This window comes from Cannabis sativa, chromosome 3, assembly GCF_029168945.1.
Source record: "Cannabis sativa cultivar Pink pepper isolate KNU-18-1 chromosome 3, ASM2916894v1, whole genome shotgun sequence".
NCBI classification, from domain to species: domain Eukaryota; kingdom Viridiplantae; phylum Streptophyta; class Magnoliopsida; order Rosales; family Cannabaceae; genus Cannabis; species Cannabis sativa.
The window spans coordinates 1,019,679-1,032,482 of NC_083603.1; the positions used below are offsets into that span (position 1 = coordinate 1,019,679).

At 28.2% G+C, this 12,804-nt stretch overlaps 3 protein-coding genes across 4 annotated transcripts; 2 read left to right on the forward strand and 1 right to left on the reverse strand.

Annotated features, from left to right (window-relative positions):
• Positions 1–883: 883 nt before the first annotated feature.
• LOC115711461 (probable 3-beta-hydroxysteroid-Delta(8),Delta(7)-isomerase) lies at positions 884–3,305 on the forward strand. 2 transcript variants are annotated; one of them, XM_030639803.2, is made up of 5 exons: positions 884–1,019; positions 1,246–1,427; positions 1,518–1,664; positions 1,743–1,851; positions 2,792–3,305. In XM_030639803.2, the coding sequence occupies exons 2-5, from the start codon at positions 1,283–1,285 to the stop codon at positions 3,072–3,074; spliced, it is 684 nt and encodes a 227-aa protein (XP_030495663.1). In that variant the 5' UTR covers positions 884–1,019; positions 1,246–1,282; the 3' UTR covers positions 3,075–3,305. The 2 variants fall into 2 exon arrangements, with proteins under 2 accessions (XP_030495663.1, XP_060967405.1); XM_061111422.1 differs by having other exon boundaries at positions 891–1,019; positions 1,259–1,427.
• Positions 3,306–3,646: 341 nt separating this feature from the next.
• LOC115711462 (glyoxylase I 4) lies at positions 3,647–5,415 on the reverse strand. The gene is made up of 2 exons (XM_030639804.2): positions 5,070–5,415; positions 3,647–4,112 (listed from the first exon to the last, which is right to left on the reverse strand). Exons 1-2 carry the CDS (start codon positions 5,370–5,372, stop codon positions 3,837–3,839), a joined length of 579 nt encoding a protein of 192 aa, XP_030495664.2. The 5' UTR covers positions 5,373–5,415; the 3' UTR covers positions 3,647–3,836.
• A 3,592-nt stretch (positions 5,416–9,007) lies between these two features.
• LOC115711662 (uncharacterized) lies at positions 9,008–12,710 on the forward strand. The gene is made up of 8 exons (XM_030640036.2): positions 9,008–9,406; positions 10,158–10,271; positions 10,355–10,423; positions 10,539–10,558; positions 11,381–11,433; positions 11,559–11,589; positions 11,703–11,784; positions 12,156–12,710. The coding sequence occupies exons 1-8, from the start codon at positions 9,223–9,225 to the stop codon at positions 12,335–12,337; spliced, it is 735 nt and encodes a 244-aa protein (XP_030495896.2). The 5' UTR covers positions 9,008–9,222; the 3' UTR covers positions 12,338–12,710.
• The last annotated feature ends 94 nt before the right edge of the window (positions 12,711–12,804 follow it).

A 12,804-nucleotide genomic window follows, 5' to 3' on the forward strand; every position in this document is an offset into this window, starting at 1 on the left:
TTGAACTTGTTTAATTGAAGGACATGTTTCATGAAACAAAACTTTAAAAATATAAAAAAATAAAGTAAAGGTAATCATATAACCAAATGAGTAATGAGTTACTTTATATTCTAAAATTTAACATAATGTCATTGTACATTAAAAAAAATTATTAGCAAAAGAACTTCTTATTTTTAACAAATTGAAAATTATTAAAAAATATTATTAGTGTTTAACATTTTTTTAAAATATCATACTATTTTTATGAATGTAATTAAGTATCAAATCTCGTATGATTTTAAAAAATAAATTTTAAATAATATTGCTAACTAATTATAAAACGACACCTATAAAAAATATTGTATCTAATAATAATACTCTAACAAATTTTATTAACAAATTAACCGAGCGATAAAAAATTACACTAGGCAAATAATTACAAATAATCATTTGCTCCATAAATTTACAATGTTCAAATCTTATAGCAACACATTATAAATTTAATTCAATATGATTTAAGACTAATTAGGATATTTATCTGCTTGAACTTTTACATGTACTAAATAATACTCCTGAACATTTTTCCTTAAACTATTGAAATTATTAGATTATAGACTTTTGTCTAATTTTATTCAATTTTACTAATTCGACAATTCTCCATGTACTAAATTGTACTTCCCAAACTTTGAATTTAACAAATTATATTCTTTAAATTTTGACATATAACAAATTATGTCCCTGTAATTTTAATTTATAATTTCAATAATTAAGAAAGAATTTTTTAACCACTTTAAAAGTTTAGAAATATAATTTATTATATATTAAAATTCAACGGATAAAAATCTAAATTAACCATTTACTAATTTAATATTTTGATGATAGTTTAGGAAAATTTCCATGTGGACCATACCATAGATCCTAATAATAATTTATAACAATATTTTCATTATCTTATACAATCAGATTTGATAAAGTTTGAATCTTTGGTTTATCAAAACTGAACTGAGCAACATTTGAAAGTCAATTTCCTCCATTACCAGGTACAAATTTCTTCTCAATTCACCATTATTACACAAAATTGTTAAAATTAAGAAAAACCCTTTATTAGATCTATTCATGTTTTTTCATTTTGTGTTCAAATCTGATTGGTGGGTTTTGTTTATTCACTCAAAAAGTTTCAAACTTTTGACTTTTCTCACTCTCAAAAAGAAAAAAAGAAAGTCTTTTTAACATTACAAATCTTTCCCAAAATTTTCAACTTTACAGGTCTTATTTTCAGAGCTTGAAGAAGCAAAAAAAAAAAATGGAGGGATCTCATGATCATCCGTACATACCCAGAGATTTGAAAATCGAAGGTTATGTTCCATTGGTTCTTCCTATGTCCACCATTGTTGGAATCTATGCTGCAGCTTCAATTATTGTTGTTTCCATAGTTTGGATCTTCTCTGGTAAATAACCCCTTTTCTATTTTATTCCCAATTCTCAATTTTTATTCCCAAATCTGAAATGATTGTATAAATATCCCTATGTATGAACAGGTAAAGCAAAAAAGATCACAACTTTAGAAAGATGGTTAATGTGTTGGTGGGCATTCACTGGACTTACCCACATGATACTTGAGGGCTATTTTGTCTTTTCACCAGAATTTTACAAGGATAAGACTGCTTGTTACTTAGCTGAAGTTTGTAAGTGTTGTTGTTTTTCTGATATTTAACCAACTTTTTTTGAAGGTGATAATATTAAGGTCATTTTTTGATTTGTAGGGAAAGAGTATAGTAAAGGGGATTCAAGATATGTAGCTAGAGCTTCTGATATAGTTGCTGTTGAAGGACTAACTGCAGTGCTTGAAGGTCCAGCTTGTCTTCTAGCTATGTAAGATTCTTAGCTTTGTTTTATGTTTTTCATATTGTTTAGTTTTGATTTGAAATTAGCCAATAAGAGTAGTTTAAGTGATTAGGCATGTGAATTGCTTTCTACTATGTGTGTTTGCTCTTACAAAGTCTCAAGTTTGAGTCCCCACTTGAATATCTGCATAGTGTAGAAATCCTATTTCGAGTAATGAAACAAATCCAAATGTAACTTATTTTCATTAAAGAGTTTTTATGTGTTTTTACACCCCTTCAAGACCACAAATATGAACAAATCCTACCTGCATAACATAAAAATCTTATTTCGACTAATGAAACAAATTCAAATATAACTTGTTTCACTCCCGTGAAAGAGTTCTTATGTGTTTCTACGCCCTTCTAGACCCCGAAAAATGAACAAATCCCACTTGAATACCTGCATAGCATAAAAATCCTATTTGACTAATGAAACAAATCCGAATATAACTCATTTTACTTTTATTGAAGAGTTCTTATGTGTTTCTACTCCCTTTCATGACCCCAAAAAGTGAACAAATCCCACTTGGATAGCGTAAAAATCTTATTTCGAGTGATGAAACAAATCCAAATATAGCTCATTTCACTTCTACTAAAGAGTTCTTATGTGTTTTTACGTCCCTTAAAGACCCCGAGAAAGAACAAATCCTACCTGCAAAACCTAAAAGTCACATTCCAAATAATGAAACAAATCCAAATATAACTCATTTCTTATGTGCTTCTAAAGACCCCAGAAAATGAACAAATCCCTCTTTTATTCTTAAGAACACATCACTACAAAAGGGTAATAGTAACAACACCATTAATCTGATTCATTAGCCATGTAAGTTGCTCTCAAATTAGTTTTCAATGAAAGAAAGACTCAAACTCAAAACAGTATATGTGTACATTCAAATTCATATGGTTTTGGGTGATTTTGCATTGTGCAGATATGCAATAGCTACAAGAAAGTCATATAGTTACATTCTTCAATTTGCCATTTCATTGGGTCAACTCTATGGAACATTTGTATACTTCATAACTGCATTTTTGGATGGTGACAACTTTGCCGCAAGTCCATTTTACTACTATGCATACTATGTTGGTGCCAACTTCTCATGGCTAGTCATCCCAACTCTCATTTCGATCCGATGTTGGAAGAAGATATGTTCAGCTGTGGGGGTGGCTCAGGCTCAACCTCAGTCATCCCAGAAAAAGACCAAGACTCGTTAAAGATGGTAACTTTAGTCTTTTTTTCTTGTTATAATAAGTTATGATTCATTTTGTGAGGCTTTGTTTTTTTGGGATGATTTAATAATAATAATATTCAATGAAGTCAACACAAGGTGATTATCACTTCATTCTTATGACTTTGTTCATGTAATAAATTTTGATTAATTTCTTGAGACTTTTTGGGATAATTTAGTGAAATGCAATCAAAGTCAACACATGGTGATTACTTCATTTTTTATACCTTAGAGAATCGAACAGTTTCACCTTGCACACTTCATGATTTTTGCTAATATGTTTTGCCTATATAAATGTATGAAAATTTTGTATTAGACTGGTGGTTTTGGTAAGGGTATAGATTCTCTATCTATTTTGGTATTTAGAAAAAAAAAAATTCTGAATAATTTACAGTAAGATTTAAGCGATTATTTTCCACGCGTACTCGAAATCTTTTGAAAATTTACTAGTCTTAAACAACTATAACATACAAATACCTTTCTTATCTTGTTTTGTTTCAGTATCTATTTTTCAGTCTAATTTTTTAAATACTGAAACAAATAGAGATGTAATATAAATTTGTATTATTAAAGCAAAACTGATGTGTTGCCAAATATTTGATTCTATAAAGCTCATAAATAATCTGAATTGGTCTACAGTAGTGGCTTTCATGATAGTATCATCACTGGTCTATAAAAAAAGGAAATAGAAGCATATATGACTAAGTACTGAAACTGTTACAAATCTCATAAGAACATGTTAAAACAACTAGTTGTGAATGTGAGCATTATTGTTGTTGTTGTTATTGGGTTGAACTTGAATAGGTGGATTATGTCGATCTAATGGAAGCATTATCTTTCCAAGAGAACCAGCTGGAACAAGTTTGAGATTTTCACAGTTACAGATCTCAATCATGAATCCATCTGGGTCATTAAAAAACAATTGGTCTATAACACTTCCATTCTTGTCATCTTCTACTGTTCTTTTCTTGCACTTTATGTTTAGCTCCTTCAGTTTTCTCTCAATTGCATTCATATCTTCACACTGCATCAATACATTAAAAATCACATTCAAACATATATAACAATTCAAAAATCTATACTACATTTTGGAAGTATTTCGATACACCTCTATCTGTTTCGGTACTCAAACAAATTTTTCAATTTTTTCTTACAATTTTTTTACCCATTAAGCAAGTTAACCTATCAAAAAGTCAAGCTTAAAAGTATTAAGGGATTCAAACCCAAGTGAGAAAAAATCCCAACAAAAAGCTTCTTTACCACTACATCATACCAAAATTTATTTAAAATTGTAATTTTTCAAAAAAAATCAAATATTTTGTTACTATCAAATTTAATTTTTGAAGGCACTAGTAATCATTCAAATTTTTTGAAAATTCCAAGATGATATAAAAATAGTTAATTAAAATTTTTGCTCTTTAACTTTCAAGTTTTGAAATGTAAATGGCGTTAGTTAAAAATTCTTTCAAAACTATTAAAATGGTTAGATTATAAAGACTTTTATCCTTATTATTTAATTTAACTAATTCGGTAATTATTTATGTATTAACTATTAAAATGGTTAGATTATAAAGACTTTTATCCTTATTATTTAATTTAACTAATTCGGTAATTATTTATGTATTAAATCATGATCTCCAAAATCATTCAATTTAACTAATTCAACTAATTATACTTTAATATCTACCAAATCAAACTTTACCAAATCAAACTTTAATGATACTAAATCATACCCTCTAAACTTTCATCAAGTTAAACTCTTCTTATTAAAATTAGAAAGAAAACAAAATCCATAGATCCAACCATCTTAATTAATTTATAAAGAATTTTCAACAGCCTTAAAGAAAAACATGATTTGATATATTTAAAAATTTGACACAAAAATCAAAATTAGCCTATAAAAATTAGACTAAAAGACTGTTAAAACAGATAAGAAAGTGTACTAAAATACTCATTTTAATAGCATAAAAATTGTGTTAACCTGGAATGAAATGTGATTGTCCATGGGATCCAAATTATGAGGTTGAGGCAACTTCTCATGATCCTTAGATTGAACCAAGTGAACACCAACTCCATAATTAAACAACCAAGCTCCATCAAAATCAAAAGCAGGTGGTCTCTCAATCTCAACAAACCCCAAAACTTTGGTGTAGAAATCTATAGACTCCTCCACATTTTTACACACCCTTGACACATGGTTTAAAGCCATTAAAGGAGGCTGCTGCTGCTGCTCATCACCATGATCACCATCATCATTATTGGATTTGGCCTTATCATCTTCCATAATGATGATCACTCTTATTCTTCTGCTGCATCTTTGGTTTAGTCAAATTGTGTTTATATAAATATAATGGGTTGAATATATAATTGTGAGTATTGGGATGAGTGTTGAATAATAGTGTACACGTGGCGCAAAGGGTGTGTGTGAAATGGAGTTTGAGGTTATAACGTGTGACATTGTGAAGTAGACACTTGGAATGTATTGATGAGGTAGCTACTACTCATACGCCATGCCTCACTCACATAAATATATTAAGGAATTTGATTTTTTTTATGTTTATATATACTTAACATTTTTTCCATAAATTCATATTATTTGATATTGCTGATACATTTTATAATATCCTTAAAATAATTTCCTATTATATTGCCTTCCTCTTTTTTTTTCTCTTTTATTTTATAGCCATCGGATTCGATCGAGCCCACTATCGAGCCCAGCATCGGGCCATATCAAATTTTATTTTTTTTTACACAGGTATCGGGCTCGGGCCCACTATCGGGCCATATCAAATTCTATTTTTTACATAGGCATCAGACCCACCATCGGGCCCATCGGATCTTTATCTTTCTTAATTTTTCTGTAATACCATCAGATCGGTGTCGGGCCTGCATTGGGCCCGATAAAATCAAACCCAAATTTTTCCCAAATCACATCCGACGAAAAAAAAAAAAGATCCAAAGAGAGTTCGGTCCGTGGGATGGGTTCATCGGTGGTCGAGTGGGAATGGTCCGTGGGTGGTGGGAATTTGAAAAAGGAAAGATAGAGAGAAAGGGAAGGAAGAGAGAGAGAGTCAGTTTAGAATGAGGGGGTAAAATTAAGTTTTAATAAAAAATTATCCCATTTTTACAAATTTTATATAGTTTTAAATTATGGGACCAATTTTAATTTTATTATGTATATAATTTCAAATTTTCCATATATTATCTGGTAACATTTTATTATAACCTTTTAATTAAATTTTATATTTGAAAAGACATTTAAATATTTTTAAAAAATATTCTTTTTATATATAGTGGTAATCATTATAGTTTTATTATTATTATTTTTTAAATAATTTCAATAATTTATAATGTTAAAATTAAGTTTATAATTTTTTTGAACACATATAGTAAATTAAAATATTAAGAACTCTATTTGTAGTACAGTAAATTATTCAAAAATTTTAAAAAATTACAGAAATAACATTATAATTATAACAAACACAGTTATAAAAATAATTCTAACAAATAACTATAATTAACACCCTCTTTCTCAAAATTAATTAATGTGTGTATTTTTTGTGATATTATTGCCAAAATAAAATATACTCATTTGATATTACGTGTTTTATCAAAATAAATAAATCTAGTATTTTGTTTATTATTTTTCTTTTCTTTGAAAGAATTATTCATGAAAACAAAGAACCAAGCTTAGAAAGTTGTACAAAAACAAAATCACAATAAAGCTTACAAGAAGATAACCAAATAACGACAACCCACACCGTTTACAAGAAGGTGCAAAATAGCAAGAGAAACATTAAAGGATAGGCTCTAACAAAACAGCCTAAAGCCAAAAGAATAAATGAATTAAACACCATCACTACAAGTAAAGAGAAATCGAAATAAAAAAAAACACAATTCGAACAACATTAGATAAACCAACTCTATCAAGATGAACAATAATATTCATCTCTTAATATAAATTTATAAATTGTACAAATTTAGTAGTCTAAATTCAATTTTAATTAATTTGACAAATGACTCTCAATTATATGTAATTAACAATTAAAATATTTTAATGATATTGATAAAAAAAATTGCTGATTAAATTAGAGTTCAACTTACTTAATATCTACAATTTCAAAATATAAAATACTATATAAATATATTAAAAATACAAGATACTAAATCTATATTTTGATAAAATACAAGGTACCAATGATAATGTTAGATCAGATACAATTTTGTAAATGTTATTTATTCTCATATAGGTTACTAGTTTTGAATTGGCAATCATGAAAATTTATTTTATCTTTTGGTTTTCAAACTAAAGCAACCAACCCAATATCTTACATTCAAAGGCAATTCAATGTGGATTGTGATTTTCATCATTGGCCAATTTTTCTTTCTTAACTAAATTTGCTACACATGAGCTGATTTTCATATGAGAATTAACTAGAGAGACTAATTTACTTGATCTAATGTTTACTTTTCTACCAAAGTGTACAAATGAATTATGAATATGTAATAGTTCTAACAACTCACCAAACTCCTTAAAATAAAAGAGTTACTCGGAAATTACTCTTCCTTTTAAGTTATATTATCACTAATTAAGTTAGAAATTTATTTTGAACCTTCCTACAATTTAATGTTAATTAGGAGTTCATAGCAACATTTTAAATTATATTATCACTAATTAACTTAACACGTGTAGGAAGGTCCTTATAATTGTGATACATTAACGTTTTACTTGCAAGTGAGAAACTTTTTATGGTTACAAACTCCTAAAGAGGAGCTATGTCATATTTTTATTTTCAAAAATAAACTTAACTAACTAATTTTATTTTCAAATTTCCAATAAAATAATAATTGGAAGTAGTAATTATACAATATATTAAAAGAATATAAATAGAAGTGTTAATACTATTTTAGATTTGTGTTTTACGAAAAATTACTAATTTGATTTTCTATTTTGTTAAATGATAAAATTAACCTTTTATTTTTTAAAATGGTATAAATAAAATCTTGACCTCAATTTTCGATTATTTTTATTTAATAGAACTAATTTGAAGACAATTCATAACACGAATAGATGTCATAAATGTAATCAGTTTTGTTATAACACCTCTAAATTTAGTTATTATTAAGTTTTATTTTGACAAAAAATTAGTGTAAGATACTATTTACTATTATTTTGAAAATTACACAATCTAATTTTTTATCTATCAAAACAAAGAGTCAAATTAGTAATTTTTACAAAACACATGATCTAAAATAGTATTTACTCTAAATAGAATAAATCTATGTGCCTATTATACAAATTTGCTACTTTTTTAGATTTTTCCTTATAAATTAAAAGATTTGCAAATTAATTTGTTTTTTTTTTCTAACTTTTAGCTTAAATAAATAAAATCGAATAAATTGAGATTATCTTGATATATTATAAATATTCTATGTTATATAAGACTATAAAGACTCAAAGTTTTTGAGTTATTATCAACATGATTTGAATGTTTCAATCACCCAACATATTTTTTAGCATTCATTTTTTTTTTTTTTTGTCAACTATTACTTTTTAAGGAGTTTTTTGTGGTTATATATTTTTTTGGCAAGTTTACAAAAAATATAGCTTTTTTCTCAAAAAAAAAAAATAACATTCTACAATATATATTTTATTTTTTAATAGAACATTCTACAATAATTAATCATCTAGAAAAATTATTATATTTCATAATTATACATGGTAAGAATTCATATCATATAAATAATAATGCCCATCTAAACTCACTTTAGTCTTTATTTATACTATACTTAACACTTTCTTTTTTCTAATAAAAAAATAAATAAATAACAAAAATATAACTTTGGCACGTGCGAAGATGTGAAATTTACTTTTACTATTTCAAGATGTAACCGAACCAACAAAAAAACAAACAGAACAGTTAAGTTAGCCAAAATACACTACAAAAACTTAAGTACTTTACTTCCTCTGTTCACCTCCTCAAACCTCAAACTTCCACATCTTCACTTTCACTTTCTCTCTTTCAAACCCCAAATTCCTCCGACGCCGGAAAATCAGACCCACCATCTACGGTGACCCACCAAAAAAAATTCAATCTTTTTCCCAAACTTATAATAAAAATCCAATCTTTATAATGTTCAGAGACACATCGAGCTGTAATACTTACAACTATGGCGATGCTTTGTATTGGGATGCTCGTTATATCCAAGAAGGTGGGTCTTTTGATTGGTACCAACGTTACTCTGCTCTTCGACCATTTGTTCGAAACTATTTTCCAACCTCTTCTCGAGTTCTCATGGTTGGTTGTGGCAATGCTGGTATATCACCTTTTTCTTTCTTTCTGGATTTCAGATTTTGTTTGGTTGCTCAGAAAATTCAATTCAATTGAAGTTTTGGTTTTTGTTTTGATTTTGCCTGAAATTATTTATTGATGTTTTGGATTTTGTGGATTATGATTAAGATTTCCTTATTAGTTTTTGGTGAAGAATTTGTAGATATTTTTGGGGTTTTTAGTTATGTTAGTGTTATTTGTAATTGTCTTCAGTCTTAGAATGAATGAAGATTTTTGCATCATATTTTGAAAGTGAATAAAGCTTTATTCAATTTATTTATTTTGAGACTTAAGGTAAGTACAGAAGAAAAAATGATAGAAGGGGAAATTGGAGGATTTGATTGGTTGTAATGTTATTCATTGTTTCTCAAAATTGAATTTGTGATTAGTTGGTAATCTTAATACTGAGAATATTTGGAGAGTTTTTGAAAATAATGATTCGAAAACTAAGAAAACATAACATTTGTGTTTTCATTTTTCAGCTTAAAACTCGAATTCTTATTTGGATTTGGTTTTCGAAAACAACAAACTAATCAAGTATTTTGCGATTAGCCCTTTTAAGTTTCCCAAAAAATTCCAAACAATCATAATATTTCTTAGGACAAATCATAGTAACTTAGGACATATCATAATATTTCTTCTTATTCTTTCAATGTTTCTGTTGCTAAATCATTGTAGCTTGATTAGAGGAACTTTTTAGTGACACAATTTCGATTGAATCTTTCGGTTTTGTGTAGTTATGTCCGAAGACATGGTTAAGGACGGGTACGAAGACATAATGAACATCGATATTTCATCGGTCGCCATTGAAATGATGAAAAGAAAACATGTGAATACTCCTCAGCTGAAATGTATCCTTAACAAATGAAACTTTTCATAAACATAACATAATCTTATTTTGCTTAAAAGTTATTTCCTATACAAATTGTCACAGATATGCAAATGGATGTTAGGGATATGAGCGTCTTCCCCGACGAATCATTCGATGGTGTTCTTGATAAAGGTTTGAACATACTCATAACTTTCGGTTTCATTCATCGAATTGCAATAATCTTTACTAATTTTTTCGTGTCGGTGTTAACATGTTCGCGAAAATGGCCTTTCGAACTCTATTGTAGGAACTCTGGATTCTTTGATGGTATGTATGATTCTTGTTCGTATGTTCATATTAGTTATTAGAATAATTAAGATTTTTACCCTCGAACTCGAACTAACAACATGTAAGGTTTTGTCCCTTAAATTATTATTGTATTTTTCTTTTGTAAGAAGTTCCCGTTGAGTTATGGAATTGCAAATTTTCCTCTTTTATTGCATTTAACTTTTTTTTGAGATAATTTATTGATGTAGTCAGAAACTATTAGAGTTAGTCCCACATTGCTAATGTGTGGAAATAAATTGTGATATATAAGATGAATGGGCTACTCCTCCCATTGCCAATTAATTTTGGGATGGAACCTCATTCATCTTATTCCTCAAATTCTAACATAAACCACCTGTGAGGATCTATTTAATTAATTTAAGCTAATTAGAAATTTAGAACTAATTATAATAATCTTAAACTTTCAAATATTAATTAATTTAAGCTAATTAGAACTAATTATAATAATCTTAAACTTTCAAATATTAACTCTAAAATTACGAATATATACTCCCAAATTTTATTGCTAGACTACTACTAACTATGCTAATATTTTTTGCATAGATACTCGAATTACAGTAGATTAATCCTGAATCAGTTTTACATTAGAAAACTGTTTGCAAAAATGAACATAATGTTATTAAAGGGGGAAATTTCCAAAGTTCGAGTGGAATTTTTTACAAAAAAAAATAATTCAAGAGGCAAAATCCTACAAATTTCATAGTTTGGGAGGCAAAAATCATATTTATTCTAGTATTAACGGTACCCTTTTTTAACGATATCGGGGCATGCTTTAACACTTTCTTGTTGTTTTGACTGTAGTGTGGCACCGACGCGCCGGTCAGTACTTCCCAAATGCTAGGAGAAGTCAGTAGGTTGTAGACTTTAAAAAAACAATGGTTTTGTATTCCTGTTCTGTTCTGATCTGTGTTATTTTTTTCATAATTAAGTTTTGCATTTGTTTATTTCTAAAGTAATCACTTGTGTTTTTCTGTTGTAGGCTTCTTAAACCAGGAGGTATTTATATGTTGGTAAACTATACTCTCACCTAGACATGTCTTTTGTCAATTTAGTAACTTTTTTGTTCTTTCTTTCTTTTTTCATGGAAAAGTATGATCGGTTACTGAATCGTCTTCTTTGTCAGATAACTTATGGCGATCCTAGAGTACGGATGCCTCATTTGAACAAACCGGTATACAATTGGAAAATCATGTTATACATTATACGTAAGTTTTTTAGAGGATTTTGTCGTGTTTGATCAGTTTTTTAATAGACATAAACTTGTTAGAAACATCCTGAAACTTCGATCTGGAAAAGAATGAAAAGTTCTAACAAAACTATGAGCAACTCTGTTAGCTAGCAGACCGATAAACAATAAAGAGACACCGGTCCTACAATCATAAAGCTTTCTCGTTGGCCATTTTTTATCCTTAATCTAACTTAAAACTTCTCGGATCCCCAATATTTTATTCGAGAATTTTTTCTCGATTTGTGATAATTTTAAGTTTAAATATGAAAATATCTATGAATATGTATCCTTTGAACTTCTTATTCCTCTTTCGGTTTTTCTTGAACTTGTCTCCTTATTTTTCAACAGCTAGACCTGGATTCAAAAAGCGCGACGGTGATAGTTCATCAACACGGCCGAGTTTGGAACCTATTCCCACAACCGAAAATGGTTTACTCCCAACGGATTTCATCTTGGAAGATCCAGATTCTCACTTCATATACATATGTAAAAAATTGGATGAAACAGAGCTGATTACCAATGTCTTGTAGTAATTTACTATCGCGACATGGCACCGACGATCATGTCCGATGACGACGATCTAAAGGTACAAAAACACAAAACATAATCATTCATGGAATTACACTTCTTGATTGTACAATGAGGTGATGATTGAGAAGTAATCATTTAGCATCCTTTGTGGTGTTTTGTAACAAATAAATGTTACCATTTAGTAATTGGAGTGTGTTAGCTTTAACTTATAGAGTGAAAAATATATATAAGAAAATAGCTAAGAAAATTAAGGACTTTATTTTTTTCTTCTTCTTATTAATTTTTTTGATTTGGGACGTTTCTTTGGACATGAGAATAATAATGTTTCTTTCATATAAATTTATTTGATGAGATATTTCAATTGTTTGTGTGTATGTATTGTCCCTCTTTTTATTTTAGGTTTCTTTTTATAAGAAATGCTAGAAGTACCATATCGTTATTGTAGTAAATAAATATGAGATGTTAT

Excerpts from the sequence above, each read along its gene's own strand:
- LOC115711461 (XM_030639803.2), top strand. The coding sequence starts at position 1,283 with ATGGAGGGATCTCATGATCATCCGTACATACCCAGAGATTTGAAAATC. Across the intron at positions 1,428-1,517 it reads CATAGTTTGGATCTTCTCTG|GTAAAGCAAAAAAGATCACA; the intron begins GTAAATAACCCC and ends ATGTATGAACAG. Across the intron at positions 1,852-2,791 it reads CCAGCTTGTCTTCTAGCTAT|ATATGCAATAGCTACAAGAA; the intron begins GTAAGATTCTTA and ends TGCATTGTGCAG.
- LOC115711462 (XM_030639804.2), bottom strand. The coding sequence starts at position 5,372 with ATGGAAGATGATAAGGCCAAATCCAATAATGATGATGGTGATCATGGT. Across the intron at positions 4,113-5,069 it reads ACAATCACATTTCATTCCAG|TGTGAAGATATGAATGCAAT; the intron begins GTTAACACAATT and ends GTATTGATGCAG.
- LOC115711662 (XM_030640036.2), top strand. The coding sequence starts at position 9,223 with ATGTTCAGAGACACATCGAGCTGTAATACTTACAACTATGGCGATGCT. Across the intron at positions 10,424-10,538 it reads CGATGGTGTTCTTGATAAAG|GAACTCTGGATTCTTTGATG; the intron begins GTTTGAACATAC and ends ACTCTATTGTAG. Across the intron at positions 11,590-11,702 it reads CAGGAGGTATTTATATGTTG|ATAACTTATGGCGATCCTAG; the intron begins GTAAACTATACT and ends CTTCTTTGTCAG.